The sequence below is a fragment of the Neovison vison genome, chromosome 7 (genome assembly GCF_020171115.1).
Source record: "Neovison vison isolate M4711 chromosome 7, ASM_NN_V1, whole genome shotgun sequence".
Classification (NCBI taxonomy): domain Eukaryota; kingdom Metazoa; phylum Chordata; class Mammalia; order Carnivora; family Mustelidae; genus Neogale; species Neogale vison.
In genome coordinates this window covers 60,923,458-60,944,255 of record NC_058097.1, presented here as the reverse complement: position 1 = coordinate 60,944,255, position 20,798 = coordinate 60,923,458, and the positions used below count along the sequence as shown (strand labels likewise).

General features: G+C 59.3%; 3 protein-coding genes across 10 annotated transcripts; 1 reads left to right on the top strand and 2 right to left on the bottom strand.

Moving 5' to 3' along the window:
- Window positions 1-382: 382 nt before the first annotated feature.
- PRR19 (proline rich 19) lies at window positions 383-5,239 on the bottom strand. 2 transcript variants are annotated; one of them, XM_044257662.1, is made up of 3 exons: window positions 5,094-5,239; window positions 1,001-1,607; window positions 383-915 (listed from the first exon to the last, which is right to left on the bottom strand). In XM_044257662.1, the coding sequence occupies exons 2-3, from the start codon at window positions 1,599-1,601 to the stop codon at window positions 443-445; spliced, it is 1,074 nt and encodes a 357-aa protein (XP_044113597.1). In that variant the 5' UTR covers window positions 1,602-1,607; window positions 5,094-5,239; the 3' UTR covers window positions 383-442. The 2 variants fall into 2 exon arrangements, with proteins under 2 accessions (XP_044113597.1, XP_044113596.1); XM_044257661.1 differs by lacking the exon at window positions 5,094-5,239 and adding an exon at window positions 4,800-4,970.
- Window positions 4,990-7,368, top strand: PAFAH1B3 (platelet activating factor acetylhydrolase 1b catalytic subunit 3). 4 transcript variants are annotated; one of them, XM_044257663.1, is made up of 5 exons: window positions 4,990-5,071; window positions 5,251-5,340; window positions 5,968-6,084; window positions 6,165-6,287; window positions 7,042-7,368. In XM_044257663.1, exons 1-5 carry the CDS (start codon window positions 4,994-4,996, stop codon window positions 7,327-7,329), a joined length of 696 nt encoding a protein of 231 aa, XP_044113598.1. In that variant the 5' UTR covers window positions 4,990-4,993; the 3' UTR covers window positions 7,330-7,368. The 4 variants fall into 4 exon arrangements, with proteins under 4 accessions (XP_044113598.1, XP_044113600.1, XP_044113599.1 ...); XM_044257665.1 differs by having other exon boundaries at window positions 6,940-7,131; XM_044257666.1 differs by having other exon boundaries at window positions 5,034-5,142.
- A 1,074-nt stretch (window positions 7,369-8,442) lies between these two features.
- On the bottom strand, window positions 8,443-19,955 carry CIC (capicua transcriptional repressor). 4 transcript variants are annotated; one of them, XM_044257635.1, is made up of 20 exons: window positions 19,753-19,955; window positions 17,618-17,767; window positions 17,301-17,535; window positions 17,089-17,218; window positions 16,811-16,993; window positions 16,562-16,727; window positions 15,166-15,368; window positions 14,858-15,083; window positions 14,319-14,422; window positions 12,838-14,074; window positions 12,571-12,758; window positions 12,069-12,190; window positions 11,802-11,968; window positions 11,411-11,698; window positions 10,989-11,314; window positions 10,425-10,684; window positions 10,170-10,324; window positions 9,959-10,090; window positions 9,539-9,670; window positions 8,443-9,442 (listed from the first exon to the last, which is right to left on the bottom strand). In XM_044257635.1, exons 1-20 carry the CDS (start codon window positions 19,817-19,819, stop codon window positions 9,075-9,077), a joined length of 4,839 nt encoding a protein of 1,612 aa, XP_044113570.1. In that variant the 5' UTR covers window positions 19,820-19,955; the 3' UTR covers window positions 8,443-9,074. The 4 variants fall into 4 exon arrangements, with proteins under 4 accessions (XP_044113570.1, XP_044113572.1, XP_044113571.1 ...); XM_044257637.1 differs by having other exon boundaries at window positions 10,170-10,321; XM_044257636.1 differs by having other exon boundaries at window positions 10,989-11,311; window positions 19,753-19,954.
- Between the last annotated feature and the right edge of the window lie 843 nt (window positions 19,956-20,798).

Below are 20,798 nucleotides of genomic sequence, written 5' to 3'. Positions count from 1 at the left end.
CAGGACAGCCTAGGAATATGGACTACATGCACATACTGTCTCACAGAACAGCATTCCTAGTATTGCCTGAAATGTTCTTTTCCTCCACTACTAGTAAGTTTTTACTCATCTTAAGACTTGTAAAGATCTAGATCTGCTCCCTTCTGAAAAACTCCCTCATCACCGGGGCAGAATCATCACTCCTTCCTTACACTCCTGGCATATAGTTGGCTTCCTGGGTGAATGTGTGGAACTGACTAAAGCCCCAGGTTTCCCCAACTCTGGCCCCTCAAACCCTAGGAAGGTGATAAATGACGGCATCTTCCCCTCCCTCTTGGACCCAGAACTCAGAGCAAAGCAAAACTGCTATCCTTGGTCAGCTACTCACTGAAAATCAAGGGGATCATGTAGAAGGTACTTTATTGAGGTGATTAGGAGTACCCCCGGCCCAGCCTCAGCCCCCTCAGTACAGTCTCATGGGTGGAAAGGACCAGGTCTCTGGGCTGCTCTGGGCCACTACCCAGGAGAGGCTGGGCAGTGGGGCAGGAGGGCTGGGGCTCCAGTCCAGGGCAGAAGTTCCAGGCAACAAGGGTGATGGTGGCTGAGGCAGGGGTTGTTGTGGCCCGACCCCCCAGGGCTGGGGAGGGGGTGGTGTGGCTACGAGCCAGATACTTTTCAGCAGGTCAAAGGCTGTTGGGGGGGCCCAGGCTGCCCCAGATGGTGAAGGCAACAAGGGCAAGGGTGGTGGCCAGGGACCTTTTGGAGGTGCCAGGCTCACCCTGTGCACCATGGGAGTGCTGGAGGTGTGAGAAATGGCAAAGGTAAGCTCCTTTGTCCTCCGTTGCCTCCTCTGCCTCCCCTCCCCTAGGGCCTGCTCGGGGCTGCTGATCCAGGAGGATGTCATCCTTTGGCTTTCAGGGCCTCCAGGCTTGGTCCCTGGCACAAAGGAAAAAAGCATGGGGGACAGCTGAGCTAGAGCAGACAGGGGAAGGGGAATACAGGGAGCAGGAGGCAGGCTCACCTGGTAAGGGTGGCTGGAAGTCATGGAGCACCAGGGTGAGATCAGGCACACAGCCATGGCAGGACTGTAAGGTGCCCACGATGGCATCCCTGGCTTCTTGCACTAGGTTCCTCCTGGGGAAGGCCTGTGGCAGAATCAGCTGGCACTGTAGCTCCTCCAGCAGCTGTCCCAAGCCAGGGATCTCTGGGGGACTGGGTGGGCCTGGGCCCGAGCCTCTAGGAACCTGGTTCTCCTTGCCCCTTGACTGCAGGGCCGGTTCTTGGACCCGGCTTGGGCTTAGGGAGGGTTTGGTGGGGAATGAAGTGGTGCCTGGCTCCATGGACTCACAGCTAAGCAGCCGTGCCACATCCAGAGATTTCACTTCATGGTTGAAGAGACCCCAGTGCTCCCGGCTCAGCCGGCCCTGGGTTATGACCACAAGCTTGGGAGCGGTAGCGGCCACAGGGAGATCCTGACTAGCCACAGGAGGATCCTGACGGGTCAATGCCCGGCGGTTACCCATCAGGGCCTCATTGCGCTCCCGCCTGGTCTTCCGACGGCGCACACGACCAGGTTTCTCAGGCCGCTGGAAAGGCTGGGGGGCTGGCCCCCGGGGGTCCATTGTGTCCTGGAAGAAAAAGCTAGGATGGTCATCGGTATAAAGGTAATCAGAAACTAAAAGAGAACGGTGAGAAGAAGAGATGGTTTGGGGTGAGGTGGAAATACTACTTACAAAGATGAGATGGGAGTAAGATAGTGGGGAGGGAGCCACTGGCAAAGGCTTGGTCAGAGAGGTCGGGTGGGGTCAAGGGAGTCGCGGTGAATGGGAAGGTCCTTGGCTCTGGATGTCAGGGAATAGAGAGGGTTACAGGGTGCCGGGACATAAAGAAATAGCTAAAAGATGGGGGGGGGGGACGGGATCATGAGATCACAGGTATCTGCTGAACCAGGAAGAGATTGTGGATAGAGGAAAAATCCAAGGATAGAGGAGGTACTGGAGAATGCAGAAAGAGATGGCAAAGGGAGAAGGGCAGAAGAGATAAATAGCAGAAAAGAAGTTGGAGAGGCTGAGAAGACCTCGGTAAAGCAGAAGGGGCAACGGCGCAGCTGCCAGGAACTGGGGCCTAGTCACAGGACCAGCCAGGTGGCCTAGGGTAGGAGACGAGGCCAGGGTGGGCAGTTGAGGTTAGGGAGGGAGGGTACGGTTGGTGGGGGCAGGGCGTGGAGCATCTCACCTTCTCCAGGACCAACGAACCCTGCCCCCTACCCACCCCACGTGGCTGTGGGGTGCAGTGGCTTCTTTTCCGCGGTAACCCTAGGTCACGACGTACTGGGGTCTCTTTGGGGCCTCACGCTGGGCCTCCTGCGTACAACGCGCATGCGTGTGCCCTCCCACTCCCTCTAGCTTCCTGCTCGTGGACTTCTGGCTCCTGCCAGGCACGAGGCACCAGTCCCGTTTATAGTCCCACCCATTCCAGCCTTACTGTCAGAAACATCTCTCATTTGTCCTTAGACACCTCCCATCCACCAATTGGCTGTGAGGCCCACTGGGGCCCTCCCCCTTTCTGAGTGCTGATTGGTTCAGATGTCTATTAGCGGACTTGCTCTCTGGACAGTGCGATGAGGCGAGGCGCAAGGGGAAAAGGGGCCATTGTAGCCTTTATGTGCAGCCGGTCACCAGGCAGTCACAGAATTCTTCCCCAGTCAGTGTGGAGTCATTCAGAACTTGGATCTGCAGTTAGGCTACCCAGCTTCAAATGCCCAAGCTGGCATGTTTGAGTTGTGTGACATGGAAAACTGTGTAACTGCCGAGACCCTCAGTGTCCTAATTTGTAAAATGGAGTTGGAAGGAGTACCTCCTTCTTCATGTGGTGGCTGTACGAAATGAGCCAATATTCCTAACTTGAAACAGTTCTCAATTTGAATGAAATGAGTGACTCAAAGCTGTTTATTGCTAAGCTTCGCTTCCAAAAGCCCTTCTCTACCTTTCCAATTTATCTATCTACACTTGCTCCCTCAGACTTTTTTTTTTTTTTTAAAGATGTATTTATCATGGGGCGTCTGGGTGGCTCAGTTGCTTGAGTGTCTGCCTTCGGCTCAGGTCATGATCTCAGGGTCCTGGAATTGAGATCTGCATTGGGCTCCCTGCTCAGTGGAGAGCTTGCTTGTCCCTCTCCCTATGCCCTTACCCCAGCTCATGCCCTCAAATTAATTATTTAATTTTTTTTTTTTAAGTTGTATTTATCTAAAGAGAGAGCGAGCTTGAACAAGGGTGGGGCAGAAAGAGAGGGAGAGAGAATCCTCAAACAGGCTCCCGGCTGAGCGCAGAGCAGGACGCTCAGGACCCTGAGATCATGACCAGAACTGAAATCAAGAGTTGGCAGCTTAACTGACTGAGCCACCCAGGTGCCACCCCCGCCCCCCTGACACACATCCCCAAGTCTTTAAAATCAAGCTATGGCCAAAGTATTTCCCATGCCCTAATAAGCTATATTACCCATGTAATACTGCTTACCCAGTCTTCCTGACATTTCAAGGCCTAACTCAAATACAACTAGGAAACCTCTCACACTCAGAGTCCTTCTCTTCCTCCTCCTCTACTTCTCTTTATCACAACCTTGATCCTTCTCCCAGCTGTGTCTCATCTCTCTTCCCCAACACGCTGGGATGAGGCCAGGATCTGACCCATTCATTTAATATTCATCCAAGTTCTTGGTACTATGAGTCAGACCCTGTTTAGGCTAATGGATGGAGGCAAAACATTAACATGATAAATAGGACTATCTCAGTATCAACCTACCTAGGAAGAATCAACAGATGGAAAGGTTCCATCTGGGAGCAGAGCTACAGGAATATAACCAGGAAGTTTAGGATGGTGGGGTTTTCCCCCCCCCCAACCTGGTCCCTGAGAACAGGAAGAACTGGGAAGACTTGAGATTAATATGGGGCGTTGGGGGGCGACTTTAGGTGGCTTTGGCTATGGATGTAGATTTCAGAGCCCAGACACATCTGTGGGTTTAGGGAGGGTAACTGAGGCCACGAATCTGCAAGATGAGCTGGGCGGGAGGGGCGCCAGGCTGGACCTAGGCCTTGTGGCATCTCTAGTTTCCTTTCTCTTTCTGCAGCTTCTGCTGCCCTCTTTGCAGCACCTGTGGTGTATGTAATGCAAAGATAGGTAGTTTAGATTTTATGCCACAAAAACTGGTGTTTTTGAGAGGGGGTCTGGGATGTGAACATATAGGCTCACTAAAACCCTGGTGGTGCCTTAGCCTTACAAGTGAGGCTCTGCCCATTTTGCCATCTTCCTTTTTTCTCCCCACTTAAGTAGAAAATGGGCGCGTCCCCTCCTAGCCAGGTGCGTACGAGTCACCCCCTCAGGGGATGCAGGAATGGACTCGTCCACTCACTCCCCTCCCCCAACCACCACGTGAATGAGACACAGAGCTGGTGATCTCTCACACACACACAGCTGGTGATCTCTCTCTTTCTTTTTCTCACACACACACCCACAGCTGGTGATCATTCCGCACATTTCTCGCCCTATAGCAAACGGTTTCTACCCTCCAGGAAAGAGTCTAGATTCCACTCCACCCCACCCCCGCCAATTCTCGGCCTTTCAGGTAGCTCGCCCCTCCCCCTGACGCAGGTGCGGTGGTTTCTCCCTGCCCCCACGGGTGCTGCCTGTTCTCGCCTCCGTCCCCAGGCGCCCGGGTGCTCCAGCGGCAGTGGCCGCCGCCCGAAAAAGAGTGGCCTGGGCGGGAAGCGCTGGATGAGTCCACTGCACTACCGCCGCGGGGGAAGCGTGGGCTCCCGACTCTACCTCCCCTTCTAAGTGAAGGTTTCCGCTCCTGCAGAGGAGGCGGCGCCCGGGGGTCCGGCGTTGTGCTCGCTGGACTGCGGGCGTTGGGACCGGCCATTGTTGCCGGGAAGGGAGGGGTGGGCGTGGCAGAGCTCCTCGGCCCACTCTCCCGGGTCGGCCCAGCTCGCCCATCCTGCAGGAGCCGCGGCGCCAAGATGAGCGGAGGGGAGAACCCGGCCAGCAAGCCCACGCCGGTGCAGGACGTGCAGGGCGACGGACGCTGGATGTCCCTGGTGAGCGACCCGGCCTACGTACTCAGGAGTCCGGAAGGGGCCTCGGGAGAGCAGCTGTTTGGCGCCTCTCTGTACGTGATTAGGAAACCGGGCAATCGGGGTGGTGCTGCCTAAGGAAGCGGAACGAGGCGGGCCCAGAAGCGCGCGTGCCACGGACTCTCCCTTGTACCTCCCCATAGCACCATCGCTTCGTGGCCGACAGCAAAGATAAGGAACCCGAAGTCGTCTTTATCGGGGACTCGTTGGTCCAGCTAATGCACCAGTGCGAGGTGAGACCCGTCCCGGTCCCCCTGCCCCACCCCGGCCTGTGCCCTCACAGACACACCTGGATCAGAGAGTCTGAGGTACCCAAAATAGCCTCAGGCAGCATCCCACACCCAAAATCTTGGTGTAAGGTGCAACATTGTACCGATGAGGAACTGTGTGACCTGTCTTTGTCAGATGGAGGCTTTTTTGCAAGATTGTCTGAGGTGAGACTCTATTGTTTGCTTAAGAGAGTGCACAGCCCAAATGGATATTCACAAAGAATGGTTATCCACAAAGCCCTAGTGTTTCTGCAAAATGAAAGTCAACTGGAATAGCTCTCCACAAAGGGGGCTCAGTTGTGTTACCTTTCCACTAAGTGAGGTCAAACTGTAATGGTTTTCATCGGCTGTAAGGCTAGTAGTTGAGTGCATGACTCAAGCTGAATGGGTTTCCATAAAGCGAGTCTTGCTTCTATGAGTCTCCAGGAAAGGGAGACTAGATAGACTAAGTTTGCATCAGGTGAGGTTTTGACCAAACTGCTTCCATAAGGCAGGGCCGGCTCTTCCTTGCTGACATTTGGTGCACACTCGGACAGAGGGCGGTGGTCCCTGCTGCTGTCGCCCCTGTGCCCACACCACTTCTTCCCACAGATCTGGCGGGAACTCTTTTCTCCTCTGCACGCACTTAACTTCGGCATTGGCAGTGATAGCACGCAACATGTGCTTTGGCGGCTGGAGAATGGGGAGCTGGAACACATCCGACCCAAGGTGAGCAGAGCTTGGGTGGGCAGCGAAAGCCCCCTATAAGCCTCCCCCTTTACCTCTGCTTCCTGCCTCTCTTCCCACAGATTGTGGTGGTCTGGGTGGGTACCAACAACCATGGGCACACAGCAGAGCAAGTGACTGGTGGCATCAAGGCCATTGTGGACCTGGTGAACCAGCGGCAGCCCCAGGCCCGCGTCGTGGTGCTGGTGAGAGGTGGGGGGGGGGTGTCAGGGAGAAGAGAATGGCAGTGGCCCAGGACCCCCTCAAGTGCAACCGCAGCTGGTTCTGGGGAGCAGGGTGGCAGAGCAGTGACTTTCAGGCAGAAGCTCACATCAAAGCTTGCTAGAGACCCAGCAGCTGCAGTTAAGGTCACGTTTAGCCTCTTTTGTTCAAGAAACTGCTGAAGGTTGCCAAACTGAAAACAATTAGCCAGAAGTTGTCAGACATTCCCAGGGCAAATCCAGGCTCCATCACTTCTAGCCAGAACCTTTCCTCCTTAGAAAGAGGGATTGACCCTTTGCCATGCTATTGATATTTTTAGGATTGATACTTGGAAAAGATACAAACACCCAGGGGCGCCTGGGTGGCTCAGTGGGTTAAAGCCTCTGCCTTCGGCTCAGGTCGTGATCCCAGGGTCCTAGGATAGAGCCCCACATCGGGCTCTCTGCTCAGCGGGGAGCCTGCTTCCTCCTCTCTCTCTCTGCCTGCCTCTCTGCCTACTTGTGATCTCTGTCAAATAAATAAAAATCTTTAAAAAAAAAAAAAAAGATACAAACACCCAAAAGGTTCTTGCTGAATTGGGGCCTCAGATGCAGTATTGGGAATCATCCCGCTAATCCCCCACTTTCCCATCACTAGTGTATTGCACTGCTGGGGACTCCGTGGTGAGGGTGAACTGTTTGGCCCAGAGCACAGATGCCGGTAGGATGTCTCCCCACAACTCTTGGTGCCCTTCCTCAGGGCCTGCTTCCGAGGGGCCAGCACCCTAACCCACTTCGTCAGAAAAACCGACAGGTGAACGAGCTGGTCCGAGCAGCACTGGCTGGCCACCCACGAGCCCACTTCCTGGATGCCGACCCCGGCTTTGTGCACTCAGACGGTACCATAAGTCACCATGACATGTACGATTACCTGCACCTGAGCCGCCTGGGCTACACACCTGTCTGTCGAGCCCTGCACTCCCTGCTTCTGCATCTGCTGGCCCAAGATCAGGGCCAGGGGGTCCCCCTGCCAGAGGCCACACCCTAAGCATTCTCCCTCTCCAACATTAAATTTTCGTTCCTCAGTCTCCCGTTTCTTCCTTTATGGGACAGCCCTTCTAGGTCCCTCCACCTCGACCTCGACCTCTGTGACCCTGGAGCTCTGGAGGGTATTCTGTTTCTGCCCAAAGCAGGGATCGGCCGAACCATCTAGGCCCTCTGGTTCGTGTGGAGTCTGGCAGGTTTCTACTACCAGTAACCCTAAACGCAGGCCCCACCCATCAGTAACACACTGGGTGAAGTCAGTTTGCCCACTCTACCCTATATGGTCAAGGTTAAGTAAGAATTCTGGAAACCGGGCGCCTGGGTGGCTCAGTGGGTTAAGCTGCTGCCTTCGGCTCAGGTCATGATCCCAGGGTCCTGGGATCGAGTCCCGCATCGGGCTCTCTGCTGAGTGGAGAGCCTGCTTTCCTCTCTCTCTCTCTCTCTCTCTCTCTCCCTTAAAAAAAAAAAAAAAAAAAAAAAGAATTCTGGAAACCTAGTGACCCAGCAGACAAAGCTGTCCTCCCCTCTTTACAGCAGATCTCCCCCAGGCTGGAACTTCTGGTGCTCTGGTCTCAGCTTAGATGCCACTTCCTGCAGAAGCCTCCTGACCCCCCCCCCATCGCAGGTGGCCCTCCCTACACACAGGGCATGGGTTTTCACCTTGCCAGGGAGGCACAGTCCACAGGCTGGCCCTGCAGGTTGTAGCCCCAGAGAGGCTCCTGCTGCCTGGCTGCAGTGCTGGCTCGGGCCATGTGGGGGCAGCAAGAGGCACCGAGAACAACGCTGTATCCTGCCCCACGTCCAGCTTCGGCTTCCAGGGTGAACTGCCCACCTTGTAAGAGCCTCATCTCACACCTTCTCCAAACGCTCTCCTGTCGGATGTCTGTGTAAGACGCACAGTAGCCACAGTGATCCCCAAGCACCAGGGCCGGAAAGGCTGCTCAGTCCACAGTGAGCCGGGGTCCTCGGCCCACAGGGTGCGACCTGGCATTGCTCCCTGCTGTGAGGGGTGTGTTGTGGGGGGAGCAGACAGCTAGTGTATAGCTTCTTGCCCATCTGGAGGCAGGACCACCACAACCCACACCCCTTCTCCCTGTAGAGTGGGCAGCCACACAGGTGTGTTAAACAGCTTTAATTTCGGTCATTTCTGCTTCTCGGCACAGTAAGAAATATTGCACATGATCAACATGTTTTGTTCTGGGGATGGGGACAAGGGTAGGGGGAATCACCTTCTTAGAAAGTACAACCCAAGTTGGGAGGGCAGAGGGGGTGGGGAGAGAACCCTCCCCAGGCCTGTGGCAAAGTGCAGGAGCCCCCACCCCCAACTAACCTGAGTCCAGCCCCTCTGGGGAAAAAAGGGGTGCATGAACTCCCCCTACTCCACAGGCACCTCCCTGTGGCCCAAGGCCCACACTACCCACCAGCTTGTAGCCCTCACATGAGCCATTTTGCATAAAGTACAAGTGAAAAGGTCTGAAGGTAACACACTCCAGGTTATATACACGGGCTCGGTGGAGGGAGACTGTGCCCCTGCTTCCCCTCAGCTGCCCCCCATCACAGGGAGAAAGCTGTGGGGAGAGGGGAATAGACAAGAGGAGCAGGCCTCATTCCGCCCAAAACTAAAAAGGACGAAATGGCTTTATTGGGGAGGAGGGAACCATCCTGCCCCCCACCCCCCGATTCCTGCCACCTACATACTGTCCGTGTCCTGAGGGGCGTACTGTGGGTCCTGGGGTCTTCTCGGAGCCCTCACCTGCCTGTGGCAGCTGTGGAGGGGCCAGGGGGCGGGGGGGACGGCTGGGGGGGGCCCTCCCAGCCAGGCTGTCCGGGACCCGGCTCTGGAGGTGGAGGCAGTGGCGGGGCAGCTGGAGCTGTGCCAGAGTCCGAGCCAGGTGAGGTGGGGTCAGGGCCCCCAGCAGGGCTGGGAGTGGGGACAGGGGCAGCAGCAGTGCCAGTGGGGGGCGGTCCAGGAAGGGGGGCTTCAGCTCCAGGGGGCTGCTCCGTGGGAGTGGCCGCCTGCATGATCTTCTGGCGCACCTCACGGATCTTCAACTGCAGACACACCTTGGAGGGGAAGATGTCTGCGTAGCGGGCCTGAAAAGCTGCCGTGGCCTGGGCTGGGGACAGAAGGACAGTGGGGGGTGGGGAGGCCAGGGTGAGAGGAGCAGGCAGGACCTCTGCAAGTGCCCGCCAAGACGCGGAGCCACACTCACCTGATGGGAAGAAGCCATGGTCCTGGAAGAGCTGCATGACCAGGGCCCGGCGCTGGTCCAGGGTACGCCGCAGGGAAGAGTATGGCACCTTCTCGTATTCCAGCTCCCCGAGCACATCCTCCGCTTCCGTACCTGGGAGTGGAGCAGGAGGCAGGGTCTTGGAGACTGCAGCAGCCAGCCCCTGCCCCGCCTGAAGTGTCCACCCAGCCCTCACCAAATTCTCTTCCCCAGCAGAGTTCAGAGAGGGCACCTGCCTCTGGACCCTATCAGACTCCAGAACGCCCCCAATCCATCCTTGACCCGCCATCCTTCCTCTCAGCTACACCCACTCCACCTCTCCTCTGTAATCCCATCTCCAAGACCCCACCCTTCCTGCAGGTGCTGGGTCCCCCATAGCTCCGCCTGCCTCAGTGCCGGCACCTGTACGGTCGAAGGTGAAGATGTCCCCCTCGCACTTGGCACTCTTGGGGGTGTTGGGCTCTGAGCTGCAGCTGGAGCGTCTCCTCATCTTGCGTTTCGGCGAGGTAGGGTCCTCGGGGGCCGAGTCCAGGTCTGGTCCAACAGAAGCAGGCTCAGCAGAGGTAGCCCCCATCTGTCCCCCGCCTTCCCCTGGTGGCCCGCACTCGCCTACCAGTGGAGTTCTTCCTCTTCTTGCGGTAGGAGCCCAGGATGGCCCGGGGCGAGGTGGCCAGAGACTGCAGGGTGGGCGAAGGCAGCACCTCCTCAGGCCGGAACTCAGGCAGCTCAGCAAAGCGCTCTTCGAAGTCCACCTCTGACAGGACCCTGCTGGAGAGCCAGCAGGGTCACCTCCGCCGTCCCAGGCTGCAGCTGCCCCCCTCTCTTGCCAGCCCCGAACACGCTGCCGCAGACCCCAGCCCATGCTCACTTGTCCACAGAGTCAAAGGTCTTCTTCAGGGGCGGGGGCCGCACCTTCACCTTCTTGCCGGTACCAGCGGCCTCCTTGCGCTCAGGGGTGTCCCCGGCTGCCCTCCCACTGCTGCCCTCGCTGCTGCTGCTGCCGCTGCCACCAGGGGCTGAAGCCGGAGCTGGCGCTGGGCTGGGAGGGGTGGGAGGCTCCCCACGGGTCTCCAGACCCAGCCCAGGGACTCGCCAGTCTGAAGACGAAGAGCTGGGGAATTTGCTGGCCTGGGGTAGGGATAGCAGAGAGATGGAGAATACTGGATTCAGACTCAGTGGTGCAAAACTCAGAACAACAAAGAGGTAGGACGCTGACTGACCCAGACGTAGAGTCTTGGAGAAGACTCCATTATACAGACAAGCAAAAGGAACATAGGAGGCCCAGCTCCACCGCAACCCCCACCCCCGGGGGAAACAAGAACATGGGTCATACAGGTGTGCAGGGAACAGAAATGGAGCAGAAAAGCAGATGATGGGCTGAAACGCAGAGCCAGGCAGCAACAGGAGCCCCTGGGGCCTGCTGAGTGCTCACCACAGTCTCAGGGCCCTTGCTGCTTGTCCGCTCCTCAGCAGGCAGGGGAGGCGGGGGGCTGCTCCGGGCCATGGGAGCCCAGGTCTCTGGGGGTGGTGGAGGGGCCGGTGTCGTAGGCTGCCCCTCAAGCTCAGACTCAGGGGGAGGGGGGTCCCGGGATGGGCCAGGCTCCAAGGGCTGCCGAGCTGCAGGGCCTGACCGCCCAGGGGCACCTGCCTCGAAGGAACCCACGGGAATGCTGGCAATGGCAGCCTTCACTTTCTGGGGGGCCTTGGGGGTGGGCCTCTGGGCCTTGGGGGCCACTAAGCTGTAGGTCATGGAGCCTGCTGGTGGGGAAAAAAGCATTTGCTTAGCCAGGCCTGTCTGGAGACCTTCTCCTGAGTCCCCCAACTCACCCCACCCTGGGCTGGCCCAACACCCACCTGAAGCATTAGGGAAAGGGCTGGTAGGGGCCGGGGTGGCAGTGGCAGGGGCTGGTGGGCCCTTCGGCAGGATGGTGGCAGCAGGTGGGGTGCTAGTGGCCACGGTGTAGACCAGACCTGGGGGAGCCTGGGATGGCTGGGCTAGGGGTGCAGAGGAGGTGGGTGCAGGGCTGCCAGGGTAAAATGCAGTGATGATGGGACCTCCGGGGGCTGTGCAGGCTGGCGGCAGCTGGGGGCTGGGCACTGGCGACACGCCCACCTGGCCAGGAGCCAGCAATGGAGCTTGGCCTGCAGGGACGGAGACACAGGAGAGGCAGGGGCCCCAGTTAGGGCCTGGGCTGCCTCCGCACCACCCTGGGTCCCCAGCTCTACCTGCCACACTGCCCCTCACCTGAAAGCAGGGGCTGCACAAAGGCGGGTCCGCTGGGCCCCAGCGAGGTGAAGCCTAGGGCTACCGAGCTCGTGGGCCCATACGAGGTGACTGTTCCAGCCTGGCTGGACGTAGGGCTGGTGCCCAGGGGCAAGGCGTGCCCACCCGCCGACTGCACATAGGTGATTCTGCCACAAGGAGAGGAAGGGGGAGGAGTGAGGTGAGCTGCCCACCCCTGCCAGACCCTTCTCTGGCCTGGCCTCCAGGTGAGGGCTCAGCTGCCATTACCTGGTAGAGGAGGGCAGCAGGACCTTCTGAGGCTGGGAGGTGGGTCCGGAGAGTGTGGCTGGGCTGAGGGGCGGCACCAGGCCACTGGGTGTGCTCACAGGCACCGGAGTCAGCTGGATGATCTGTGGGCAAGGGCACCCACAGGCTGGGGTGAGCTGGGGATTTGGAAATGGGGTGGGGGGGTGACCCAGACCTAGAAAGGTGGGTCTCAGCAAAGACAGGGAACACAAAATTTAGAATTAAGACAGAAAGGAACAAAGAAAACAGCAAGGCATGTGAAACACAAAGGAACAAGGTACAGACACTGAGAGCAGAATCGAGATGCACACAGACATCGAAATACGCAGAAAAACGCACTCACAGTCCTACAGACAGTTCAAGAAAGACATATGAAAAGGGAAAAAAGTACGAGAGATCAAAGGAAAGACACAGACACCATGGCACAGAAACCAACACCCAGGAGGGGAGGAGACAGGAACAGGAGGAGCCAGGATGCCCTTACCTTGCTGGGTGGCTGGGCCCCATTCTGCAAAGGTACTGAGAAAGGCGGGCTCACCAGGGGCAGTGGCTGGCCAGCCCCTCCACCCCGCACGGACATGCTAGGGGCCGCCAGGGGCACCAGTACCTTCCCGGGCAGCAGCTGAGCTGAGCCACCCGGGGGCGGAGCCTGTACAGGAGACACTGACTGGGCTGCAAAGGGAGAGAGAAGTTGCCAGACAGCTACACAGGCCTGGGGCCCCTCTCCATCCCCACTCAGCCCAAGCCTCACCTTTGGGGGGCGGGGCAGAGGGTACGGACTGCAGGATGGGGATGCCAGGGGTGGGTGCGGTGGCCGCCAGAACTTTGCCGTTGGTGGAGGTGCCCGGGGGGAGGGTGAAACGGATGCTGGTGGTTGGTGCGGGGCCGCCAGGAGCTGCTGCCTTGGTCCCAGGGGCTGGTGCCGGGGCAGGCGCCACCTGAAGCTGCTGGGGCAGCGTGGGCAGGATGTACTGCACCTGGGTGATTCCCCCAGCCTTGCCCAAGGTGCCCGGCTGCAAGATGCCCAGGGGCACTGGCCCATTGGGGCCACTCCCAGCGCCTGCTCCAGAGCCTGTGGTGGCTCCACTGCCAGGGGCCCCCTGGGCTATGAACTGAACAGCAGGGGGCGCTGGGGCACCATAACCCGGTGTGCCCACCAGCAGGTTGGTGACTGTGGCAGAGGCCTTTCCCACAGCACCTAGGAGGGGCCCAGCCACCAGGTGCGGGGCCGGCGAGGAGGCTGCTGCCGACTTCTTGTCCGAGTACACTAAGCTTACACCCAGCGGGGAGCTCCCTGGCGCCCGGGACCCCGTGACCGGCTCAGTCCTGGCACCCACAGTGTCATTTGGAGATGCCTCAGCCCGGCCAGAGGTAGGGAAGGGCTTAGAGGCGATGGGCACAGGAGTGCTACTGACAGGCCGCACCACATTGGTGACCATGGTAGCAGCTGGGCGGGACAGGGGGGCTGTTGGGGCCCCATAGGCCAGTGACGGGGCTGGGGCTGAGGGCATGCGGGTTCCGCTGCCTTCCCGTTCCTCCTTATTTGGGGGCAGGACCAGCGTCTGCAGGACACTTCCTCCCCCGCCAGGAGGTGCTGCAATGACTGAGGGGCCTGGTGGCTCCAGGCCTCCCACACTTTCAGGTCTCTTGCGCCGGAAGGCGGCAGGATCCGATGGGAGGAACCGGGTGGCCTTGGAAGGTGTCCCTGGGCCCCCAGCCCCAGGAGGTGGGGGTCGTAGTGGGCCTGCCGTGCTGCCCTGACCTGACTCCTGGGCCTTGAAGGTCCCTGAGCCCAGTGGGAAGGAGGTGGCGGCTGAGGCTGAGGAGGAGGCAGGTGAGGACGAGGATGAAGAAGGGGTGGGCCCGTAGCCTTTGCCAAAGGCTGGAGGTGATGGATCCGGGGGCCCTGGGGGCTCAGGGTCCAACGGTGGGCGGCAGTGGGTAAAGGAGGAACGAATCACAGGCGAGAACACCTTCCGGCCAAAACCCTAGGTGGAAGGAGGGGACACGACCACATCAAGGGAGCCCGGACACCCACAACCTGACCATCCCTCTCCTGCCTGGCAGCGAGGCCGGCTGAAGGCCTCAGTTCACCCAGTCTGTGACCCAATTCACCATGGGGTGAGGAGTTGCCCTCTTTGGGCCTTAATCTCTCTGTAGTGATGCACACAAGAACACACACCTCCCCTTCCTGGGACCGTGATGAAACAGAAGCAATTCCCCAACTCTCACCTTGCTGCCCTCTGGGTCCTCCCCAGAGCTGTCTCCGCTCTCGCTATCAGTCACCCGCTCCTTGCACTTAAGGTCAATGTCAGTGGCACCGAAGCCATCATCAGCTGAGGGAGCGAAGAGTATTGGCAGAAGTGCTGGGTGTAAGACTGTCCAGGAGGAACAGCAGGGAGCCCAGACCCTGGCCTCAACCCCTTTTTGCCAGCAGTAACTATTGTTCAAGAACGCTGTTCCTCCACCTAAGGTGTGCCCACCTGCCCACCGGGGGAGCCTAAGAGCATGCAGGTACCACCACCTAACACTGTGCCCCATGGCCTGACCATCCACGCCCCTGTCCTCCTGGTTTCCTGCCTGGCCAGGAGCTTCCCAAGGGCAGGGCTGGGCTTACTCAATTGGGCCTGAGCTGAACATGCCTGCAATCATAAACAAATATGCAAGACAAGAAAGAAGAAGAGCCTGAGACCTAGATCAACTCTTTGCCCACCCCCCAAACCTTAGCCTGTTGTTCTCTGGGCAGGATTCTAGGCCCTGCAACTGCTCACCAATGACATCATCGTCTCCCTCCTCCTCACAGATGACCATGCGTTCCTCGTCACTGGTCATGTCCTCACTGGCTGCACGCTGGGAACGGGAGGCCCGGGTGGGCAGCAGCGGGGGTCGCCCACCAGCCGCCAGGGCACCTCCCTCACTAGAGGCTGAGAAGGGGCCTGGAGCCCCATACTGGGTGGAAGGCTTTGGACCAGAATAGGATGCGGGGCCGGACACCATCTGCAGGGCGGGCACCAGGAGAGTTCAGTGGGGGCCATCACCTAGGGGCAGCCCTCCCTGCCCAGCTCCCGTGCCCCCAGACCTGAGTCAGTTCCTGTAGCGCCTGGCTATCTACTTCCCCACCATCCAGGCTGTGGACCCCACTGTGGGAGAAGGCTCGGGGCCGGGACGAGCCAGGTCCCCCAACTGTGTGCAGACGCTCTGTCCCACAGGAACCACTCCCTGGAGCCTTGGTATCCGAGCTCAGGAGCGTCTGGGCTGCGACGGAGAGGAGCTCCGAGGACACTGCACAATATAAGGAGAGAGGTGTCACAGAGTCAAGAAGTCTTTAGCGGCACCCAGGCTGTCCACACATACCTCTAGGTCCTGAGCAAAAGAAGTTTAAAAATCCTGGGCTACCTGGGAGCCACCAGCCTGGCATTTTCTAATGGACTGTTCTTCAGGAAGCAGGCCTTCTCTGAAGGCCGTGCGATGCTCGCTTGCTAATAACCATGGACCTGAGTCTCCATCCCCAGATCTCAGAGAGGAAGCAACCCCACCTTCAGAGAACTGCAGGCCCGAACCCACAGGTCACTCTAAAAACATGCCTCAGAACAGTACTACGCAGGCGAGACACTCTGTCAGCAAAAGCAGCCAACGAGGGGCTTCCAACTATGGTTCTGGAAATCAACCAAACTGGGGTTTAATCTTTGGCTCTACCATTTACTAGTCTTCTACAAATTCCAACAAGTGACTCTGCCTAATTCTCACTTTCCTTTTTTTTTTTTTTTTTTTTAAAAAAAAAGACTTTATCTGTCAGGGGCGCCTGGGTGGCTCAGTGGGTTAAGCCGCTGCCTTCGGCTCAGGTCATGATCTCAGGGTCCTGGGATTGAGTCCCACATCTGGCTCTCTGCTTAGCAGGGAGCCTGCTTCCTCCTCTCTCTCTCTGCCTGCCTCTCTGCCTACTGGTGATCTCTCTCTGTCAAATAAATAAATAAAATCTTTAAAAAAAAAAAAAAGACTTTATCTGTCAAAGACAACACAAGCAGGACAAGCAGCAGGCACAGAGGGAGGAAGATGCAGGCTCCCCATTGAGGAGGGAGCCCGATGTGGGGCTCAATCCCAGGACCCTGGGATCATGACCTGAACCAAAGGCAGCCGTTTAACTGAGCCCCCCAGGCGCCCTGAGTCCGTCTTCTCATCTGGAAAACGAGGGTATGACTTTCAGAAATAGAGCTTATACTCCCCTTGGTGCCTGGCCATGTAGTAAATGCTCAGTAAATGACAACTGATAATGAAATGACTGCCTGGAAACTCTATCTGTCTGGACCTCCCTGGCTCTTTTATTTGAGAAAACTACCAGTTCCCTTATGGGTAAGGGTCTTCAAATGAAATGATAGCACATAGGGTTCTGGGGTAGGGGCTGAGCAAACTAAGGGGTAGCTGGCACCTCTCAGGGAGGGAGGGGGCAGGACAAGTCAACCAAGAAGCCAACCAACCTCCAGGGGCAGCGGCAGTCCCCGTCTCCGACATGCTCCGCTCCCGAGTCTCCTTGTGTCCTCCTGCTAGCCCCAGGCTCGCAGGCTTGGCCTCTGAGCTGGACTTCTTCCGGTCCTTATTGCACCACTTCCAGTCTGGGTGAGCCTTGAAGTGGGCCTCTTTCACCTGGCGGGAGAGAGAGGAGGGACCCTCCACTCACTTACCCCACCAGAGGAAGCTGGGGAGGAGCCAAGAGGAAGAGGCATTACCTGGAAGGCCAGGTCATGGTACTTCTGCTTCTCCTTGGGCCCCAGGGCGTACCACCACTCGCCCAGAATCTTGCTGACGGTCCGGTTGTCCTGGTTGGGGTGACGCTGGTGGACCAGGGCCCGGTGCCGCTTGCTGAAGATCATGAAGGCGTTCATGGGCCGCCGAATATGGTCCTTCTCCCGCTGCAGCACACAGAGGCCCAAGTGAGATGTTAGAACCACAAAACAGGCTTGGGCAGCCAGAGGGCAAGCTGGGGACAGGTATAGAGATGAGGTACCTTGTTGGGGCTGCGTCCATCCTTCTCCGAAGAGGAGTCTCGTTCCTTTGGCAGGGCACTGAGGGACTGGGTCCGGCGTTTCCCGGGTGGCAGAGGCAACTGGATCTCGGGAGACATGATGGAGAGGAAGCTGTGGCGGGAGTGGCAGGGACAGTGAGGGCCCCATCTCTGGTCACCATCCCTTCCCACTTCCCAAGTCTCGTGGCACTCACGCATCATCATGGTCACTCTCCGTCTCGCTGTCCAGCCGGGGCTCTCCTGGAGGGCCAGGGGCCTCCTCCTCAGTGGTGGGAGGGGGACCCTTTCCAGGTTCCACCACCCCCAAAGTGTGGGGGGGTCCGGGCCCTGGGCTCTCAGGGCAGGTGGCTCCAGGGGGCCGCCCAGGGTCAGCACTCCCTGTCCCACCTGGTGGCTGCTCATGAGCCACAGCCGCCGACTCAGCAGGTTCTAGGGGCAGAGAGGCAGGTCAGAGGGCTCCTGGGCTCCCTGGACGCTATCCCCATGTGTTCTGCAGCCCCCCACTCCTCACCTTTGCTCTGGGTGGAGGCCACTGAGTGGCTGGCAGGTTGCTGGGCCTCACTTGGCTGCACAGAGGGGTCGGGCTGGCTGGGGGCCAGAAAAGGGACTAAGGAGTGCCAGGGGAACACGGCAACAGAGCGAGGTTCCACATTTGTCCACACTGTGGGAAGAAGCCAGCTAAGCTGTGCAGCAGGAAACCTTGGCCTTGAATCCCAACTCAAGCTCATTTCCACCCTGGATGAGGTGGCTCCAAGCCTCCTTCACACCCCCTTCCACTATCCCAGAGCCCCGTGGGCTCATGCGTGCAACATCACTCAGGAAAAACTCCTCCCTGTATGATTCTGAGGTTTATACGAAAGAAAACAGAAGCTGGGAAGGGAAATAGGCCTCACGCCCCATTCCCTCCCCCCACCTCCACCAGCCCTGCCACCAGGGACCAGGCCAGAGGAATGACTGGCTCCTGTCACAAACCAGGCCATGTTCAACTGCCATCTCATACTCCCAAGGCCCCAAAACCTGAGCAGGGCTAGGAACTCTCCCCAGTCATGCCACATTGCCAGCACCCTAACTGACATAGCCCCTCATCTTCACCTCCTACTCCCTTTTTCTCTCTTGAGGAGACCATGCTTGGTTTCCCCTTCTCTTTCCTCTCCATTACCCACAAGGTGTGGGGTCTTAAGTCTTTCTCCTTGCCTCCCTCCCCATAGCACAAACCCCAAGGAGCCAGACCTGCCTTTCCCGGGCTGGGCACAGGTGGCTCCAGTGTCTCCCCTGTCCCTTAACAGAATCTACTGCCCACAAAGAGGTCTCCCAGCCCCCCTCCCTCTCAAGCTCTGAGCTTATCCTGGGTGCAGCGTCCAGCATCTTTGCCCAAAAAGGGGAGGGTGTGGTAAACCCCTTGGAAGAAAAGGCACAGACAATGAGGCAGACAAGAGAACTGTTACAAGTCTGTGCCCAAGGAAGACAAAAGTGCCAGGTGTTTTCTTGAGAATTTTCATAGGAAACCACTTCCCTCCCAGAAGGGCAGTTCCAGGGGTCCCACCTTCTGCCCCAAGAGCTGGGCGGTAGCAGGGTTAAGCCCTGGGCTGGGACCCATCCCTGGCAGGACTCCTGGAGCAGGCCTAGGTTAGGAGTGGGCTGTCCTCTCATTGCTGGCTCCCTGGGGGAAGTGGAACCAGCTGAGGAGGCCCCTGTGAGGGAAGACGATGAAGAGAGAAGGGAAACGCCCTAGCCTTGGTCTCCATCATTCCTGGCCTCCCCCTGATCTGGATCATTCTGACCTGGGATGACCCCCCCTATGCCTTCAAAAGCCTGGACTAAGAAAGCTCTATAGAAGACGCTAGCCTCGAGACCTCATTCTGCAAGGGGCTGACAAAAAACAAAGTAGACGACAAGTCAACAGAGGAAGGATAAGGAAGCCAACACTAGAGGGGGTCTCAAGACACTCTAAGAACCCTGTCCCCAATCCCTGGGGCACTGGGGACCACAAAAGCCTGCTGGGCCCTCCAACCCCAAGGACCTCAACCTGTCCCTCTCTTCACCAAGATCTTTCTCATTGGGCCTCCTCATCTGCTGGGTGGGGAAGAAGGGGACCAGCAGACAATGGGGGAAGAGTCCTTTAGTCCTGCCCCTCAAGTCCTCTTCAATGTACTATGGTCCAGGTTCTTGGATCCCTCCTTCTGCCTCTGCAAAGCACACCACGCACACTCCAGCCCATCACTCTGCTCTAAGCAAGCAGTGCCTCACTCACTTCCCAAACCCTGTTCTTAGCCCCACTACTCCATCACATTCCCTTCCCCCTCACTTCCACACCTAAGACCAGCAGGTCTCATGCTGCCCCTATCCTGATCCACGCTCCCAACCCAGTTACTCTGCACCCCTCACCTCCAATGACAACGGACCGTGCCACCCCATTACCCAAACACCACAGCTGTCCCCAGCTACTCCCCTAGCCTCACTCCCATCACTCCCGCTACACTCCCACCTGCCGTCACTAACCGCTTGGCCCAGCTGAGCTCTGTAACTTTCCCGTCACCCCTGTACTCCGCCTCTATCACTCTCGTACTAGACCCCTATCACCATTACGCTGCACTTAGCACCCCGACACCCTGACCCCTGCAGTCCCAGGGCCCAGGCTCTACTGACCGAACATGCCGAGGCCACGGGAGGCCGCGCCGGACGCGGGCACCAGGGGCCTGTGGGCTGAGTACATGGTCCGGCGCGGGGGGGCCCGGCCGGGGCTCGAGCCTCCTCAGCGGCCGCCGCCACTCCGCCCGCCGCCGGCTCCTCGGCCGTTGCCGCTCGGGCCCGGGGGGAGCTGGAGGCCGTCGCCGCATGCCCCCCCCCGCCGCCCCCCTCCGGCCGCCCCACTCGGGGGGGGGGGTCTCTGCCGGGCGCGCCTGCGCACAGCGCCGCCTGCCTCCCGCCGCCCGGGGGGCGGGGGAGGTCAGAGCGCGCCGGCCCCGCCCCGCCCCCTGGCGCGCGCGGGGGCCGTCACGGGGCGCGCGGCCCTGGGGCCATCGGCGCCGCCCCCTCCCTCTCCCTCCTCCCGCTTGGTGCCCGGCGGGCGGGGCAGGCGGGGCAGGCGGGGCGGGGCGCGGCGCGCGTGCGCGGGGGTGGCCCCCTCCCTTCTCCTCTCGCTGGCTCGCTCCCTCCCTCCCTCGCAGCTCCGGCGGGTAACGGCTCTGGCCCCGCGCGCCCCGGCTGCCGGTGCTGCCGCCCCGCCTTTCCGGGCTCCGGGCCCGCGGCTCAGCGCCGGGTCGACCTTCGGCTCCGAGCGGCCAGACGGACCAGCGTGCGTGCGTCCGTGCGCTCCGAGCGAGCCCCGCGCAGAGCTACCGCCGCCTCCCCGCCCCGCCACTACTACGCGCTCCCCTCCCCCCGCCGCACCTCCCCCCGCCCCTTCCCCGCTTCCCCCGCGGCCTTCCGCGCAAGCCCGGCCCCCCGCCCGTGAGCCCATTGGCCGCCGCCGCCGCGCGCGGGTCAGGCCCCGCCGCGCCCGCCCCCATTGGCCGCCCCGGGGGAACGTCAGTCATATGCAAATAAGGAAAGGGCGGGGCGGGCTCCGGTTGGCCCCAAGCCGGCCCGGGGCGGGACCGCGGGAGGAGGGTGGCAGGGAGGGCGCACTGCAGTAAAGGCAGCGAGCCAGGGGGGCGGTTCACGGCACCGCGCTGCGGAGGCCCCGGGGTTGT